The sequence below is a fragment of the Myotis davidii genome, unplaced genomic scaffold, assembly GCF_000327345.1.
Source record: "Myotis davidii unplaced genomic scaffold, ASM32734v1 scaffold438, whole genome shotgun sequence".
NCBI lineage: Eukaryota > Metazoa > Chordata > Mammalia > Chiroptera > Vespertilionidae > Myotis > Myotis davidii.
The window spans coordinates 6,578,786-6,583,749 of NW_006290031.1; the positions used below are offsets into that span (position 1 = coordinate 6,578,786).

The following is a 4,964-nucleotide window of genomic DNA, read 5'->3' on the forward strand; positions in this document are numbered from 1 at the left end:
GCTGGTGTCCAGCACTTAAGAGGCCAATTTTCAGATCTGCCCAGGTTCCTGCCTGGAGTGAGGCCCTGGTCTGAGTGCATCAAGGGGTGGCCACTCTCGGGGCTGGGGAATCTGAGATTGGCTGCTCAGAGCGGCCTGGAGATCGAGCCAAGGAAACTGGTCATTTACCACTAGACACAGTAGGCGGGCTACCAATTTCCAGGCTCTGCCAGACCCAAGGACGGAGGCAGGGCCAGGAAAGTCTTCTCAGAACAAGAGAGTGTCTCCGAGGAGGAGTCCCTCTCACCAGGGGCTGGGGCAGGGGCAGGGGCAAGGAAGGGCATTGCAAGCAGAGGGAGCAGAGGGGAAAGAAGGAGAGAGCTCAGGGGGACCAGGGACACAGGGCAGCCGAATGGCAGAGCCTGGCTCTGGCCACAGGAGACCCCAGTGCTGGGCCAGGAGTGCAGCCACACTGTTGGAACCAAGGGGAGTGCAGGGCAAACCCCTGTGCCGCTGTGAGAGACCAGGGCGGAGGCCATGCTGAGGCAAGCTGCCCCTCCGCTCACGCCCCAGCACGCTCCCTCCTCCCTGCCTTTGCTGGATTGTTCTCTCTGCCCACAGCGACACACGCACACACACACACACGCACACACACTCACACACACACACACGCACACATTTGCTATGTTCAAATCCCCAAACGTTACTTTCCTAGGGTAGAGCTCCCTAATCTTTTCCAGTCTCCTCAAAGCCAACAACCCTCTCCCTGCTTGGAATTGGCGGGACTCTTTGCTTGCCCTGCCCCGCTCTCCACGTGGTATTGTGCGCATTTGCACATGGTTCACCTTTCCTTGGTGGGACTCGGTACACACTGATCAGCACATGTTCTGGCCAGGCCTCGTCCGAACACTGGGGTGGGGAGCAGACCCTTTTCCTGGATCTACTGGAGGGCCTGTGCAGACCCCACGTTAACAGCATGTGTCTCACGTGGGACAGTTAGACTACGTGGTGGGCACAGGGACAGGTGGTCTGAGTCTGGAAAGTGGAAAAGCCTCTTCGTGGAAGAGGAGGTGACGGAGCCAAGGATGGTGCACAGAGGCAGGCAGTGTGTGCAACAGGCTCGGGGGAGTGGAGCTGCCTGGGTCATTTGCTGGAGTCGAGGGTGAAGTGTGCATGGCGTGAGGGGATGTTGGCTATCGAAAGGAGGATAGGGGTCTACAGGGAGCAGACGGGCTGGGTCTACAACACCCCTTTTCCCCCTTGTATTCCTGCACACCCCACAGGGAGGGTAGCGCTCAGTGAGGCTTTGCTAGGTGTGTGGAGGGGGTTCGGTGGGGCTGCTTTGCCATGGTCACTGGCCCTTTGCAGACACCACAGAGCCCGCAGGGGCCTGTGAGATGCCCCAGCTCTCAGGACTCGCCCTTGTGTTTTGCTTCCTTTAACCTTGACTTTCACCTGTGAAGGCCACAGCAATGCAGAGCTGAAAAAACCTTCAGGACTCTTCTAGTTATGTCTTAGTTCCTTTGGGCTGCTAAGTACCACAGAATGAGTGGCTTAGAAACAACAGAAACTTCTTTCTCACAGTTCTGGAGGCTAGAAGTTCAAGATCAGGGCCAGCCAGATCAGATTCTGGGGAGGGCCCTCTTCTGGGTTGCAGAAGGCGGGCTTCTCGCTGTGTCCTCACAAGGCAGAACAGAGCTCTGTGGGTCCGTTTTGTGAGGGCACTAATCCCATTCGTGGGGGTTCCACCCTCATGACCTGATCCCCTCCAGAGGCCCCACCTCCTAACATCATATTGGGGCTTAGGGAACACGTATGTTCTGTTCAAAACAAATTACAAGTGGCAGAAACTCAGTTCAAGCTGGCTTAAGGGGAAAATGTATTCGCAAAGAGAAGGGTGCCCGGTGGCTTCAGCTCCAGCCCTTTGCCCTGTCTCTCCGTCTCTCAGCTCTGCTTTCCTCTCTGTTCCCTCTTTCTCAAGCCACTGGTGCCCCAGGAGCTCCATCAGGTGGAAAGAGCCCTCTTGCCCAAAAGTGCCACCTTCGAAAGTCCCTGAACCGACCACCCCAGCTGAGGGGATGCGGTCACCTGCCCAAGCCCATGGGTGGAGATGGGAGTGGTTTTGGAGGAGAAATGGGGCTCTGTGCCTAGACCCGAGGAAGGGAGCAGAAAACAGAGGGGATTCTGGGCAGCAAACAACACCCAGCTGCTCCCACCCCAAATCTGTGTGAAACGTACCCAGACCACGGGCTTGGCACAGGCTTTGGACTGTTGTCACTCAATAGTGTCTTCTAGATCATGACACCCAGAGGAAACGCCTTTCCCGTGTGTAATCTCTGCTCTCTCTTTCTCATTTCCCAGGGGCCACTGGGTCTGGATGGAAAGCCAGTAAGTAATGACAGGGCCATTCTAGGTGGTCCTGGGATGGGTGATCCTGGGATGGTGGGCACTGTGGGGTTGGGGGTGACCATGGGGTGCCAGCGAGAAAGATCCACTGAGAACCTGTCTCAGTGCAAAGAGAAGCCATTTGGGGATCACACTTAAGTTCAAGTCCAGCTCCACCATCTGCTGACTGTGCAGCCTTGGGGAGGCCTCTTCACCTCCCAAGCCTGAGGCTTCTCGCCTATCAGAGGCACATTAACCCTCCCCACTGTGATGGCGATGTGAAGAACTGCAGACAGCACTGTCCCAGCAGCTGGGCAGCCTCAAAGCATACAAGCCCCTCCCAGCAGGCCCCAGGCACAGAGCGTCCCCAGGCAGTCTCAGTACCTTCATGGTGGGCATGAGGCTGAGGAGTTCTCTACACCTGGATCAGGGGCCTGCGGTCCACAGGCATCCTCAGCAGAATTAATAAGATGCACAGGCGACAACATAGTTAAATAATGGGATGGGGGGATGGGGGGATGGATGGATGGATGGAAGAACAATCAAGGTAGGTAATGAACAATGATTGCACAAACAGTTGGATGCATGGAAGGATAGGTGGATGGGTACATGATGCTGGTTGAACAGAGGAGTGAAGAAATGAATGAACTGACAAATAATTGAACAGTTGACTCATAATGTGTGCGTTATTGAAGGATGGAGGAAAGAACCTGGGTGGGCGAATTGCTGAACCTGGGTGAACACGTGAACAAGCAAACCCACTACTGGTTGAAGGGATAGTGGACAGTTTGGGGAGGGATGAAGGCCAGGGAGCCGGTCAGTCCCTGACCAACGGTGCCAGCCCTCACCCCAGGGACTCTGAGCCCCACAGTGTGCCTTGTGGCTTGACCTTCCTAGAAGGCCTGGTAACTGGGCAGGACTGAGAGAAAAACATTCCCCTGTAGCCAGAGGGTGAAGACAGCCGCCATGGCCTGCGTGGAGCCGCTCACACGCATTCCCCAGGCTCCAAGACCAGGGGCTCCTGACCGGCACCCGCACAACAGGTGCTGAGCAGGGCGGGCTCTGCCCTCTGGGAGGAGTGACTAGCAGATGTGCCTCTGTCCAGAGGGGATGCCAGTGACCTCCAGTCCCCCGTGTCCCTCATGCTGAGGACTGAGATGTGGTGCTCCCTTGGGGTCAGCACGGGCAGCCTCCTTAAGGACTGACAGTCCTGTGTATTTCCACTTGGCCGCCCCCAGCTCTGCTCAGCCTCACAGGCCCTTCTGTACGCAAAGCCTTAGGGAAGCCGGCAGGGCCAGCCTCGTCCTCCTCACTCACTGCTGTTTTCTCCACCTTCCTTCTCCAGGGACTTCCCGGCCCCAAGGGAGAAAAGGTGAGTAATGCTGGAGGCTGTCCAGACACGGGAGGCTGAGGAAGGATGCCAGACACCTGCCTCCAAACCCCATTCCAGAGTGTGACCGCGGGCACGTCACATCCCCTCCCGGAGCCTCCGTTTCCCCATCTATAATGTGGGGCAGGTAGTCCCTACCTCCGGTAATGGTTATAAGGTTTACACTGGACCATTTAAAGTGCCCGGAAGGTTAAACCTGAGTTCTCCAGACACCACAGCATAACAAAACTCAAAGCAGTCTGCCCAGTAATTAATTATGAAGGGGGCGGTGCCAGGAAAGTCGGGGGGCGGGGGGTGTTGAACAATGACTGTGGATGGCATTCTTTGTGGGGAGGACCTGCCAGGAAAACAGGTGGCAGAGAGCTGCCCCTGGGATCCGCACAGCCCCCTACCAGAAGGGCTTCCTGGCATTTGGTGCTAAATGTCACAGCCACGGCCCTGGAGGGCTGGGACCTCTGAGTGCCTCATAAGAGAGCAGGAGAGAGAGGAAATGTGTGTATCCCAGGGCTGACGCAGGTGTAGCAAGACTGGGCACTTCCAGGGAAGAGCTGGGCTGGGCCACGTCCACACCCCAACTCCTCTGGGGGTCACTTAGTTCCCGTGGCCAGTGTTGCAGTCCCCCGTGAGAGCTGAGCAAGGCACAAGACCGGCATTTGGAGCCTCAGGTTTGCAATCCCCCTCTACCACCAGCTGTGTGGCGTTTGGCAAGTCGCCCCGCTCGGTGGGCCTCAGTTTCTCCATCCGTAAATGTAAACCAGCCTCACAGAGTCATGGGAAGACTGTCCAAGGTAACAGTGTTTTTTGTGGACAATGAGACCCTCGTGCGGTTGGCAGGTGCACTGATGGCCTTCCCACTAGTTCTGGCTGATGCCACTGAGTCGTAGAAATGATTAAGGCAGGAACTTTGAAACCAGAGAGAAATTGGTGTCCTGGCATCTATGGCTGCATAACATACTACCCCCAAACTTGGAGACTTAAAACAATCAAGTAGTTATCATTCCTGACTGTTCCGTGGTTCAGGGATTCCATGTGCTGGTGCCATAAGAGGGCACAGTGGGAGCGGCTTATCTCTGTTCCACCATGTTTAGGGCTGGCAATAGATAACAGACCACCCTGGGATCTGCTAGTGGTGTGACCTTGAGCAGACTACTTAGCCCCTCTGTGCCTTCATTTCCTCATTGGAAATGGCGGGGGCTGGGGGGGGGGGGGG

The 4,964-nt window shown here is 56.3% G+C and overlaps 1 protein-coding gene across 1 annotated transcript in view; it reads left to right on the forward strand.

The window, feature by feature from the left end:
• Nucleotides 1-4,964, forward strand: part of COL23A1 (collagen type XXIII alpha 1) — a 267,772-nt gene that overhangs the window by 242,927 nt on the left and 19,881 nt on the right. Inside the window, exons 7-8 of the mRNA XM_015563362.1 lie at nt 2,341-2,367; nt 3,710-3,736. Of these exons, the coding sequence (XP_015418848.1) occupies nt 2,341-2,367; nt 3,710-3,736 (54 nt within the window). The remainder of the gene's footprint in view (nt 1-2,340; nt 2,368-3,709; nt 3,737-4,964) is intronic.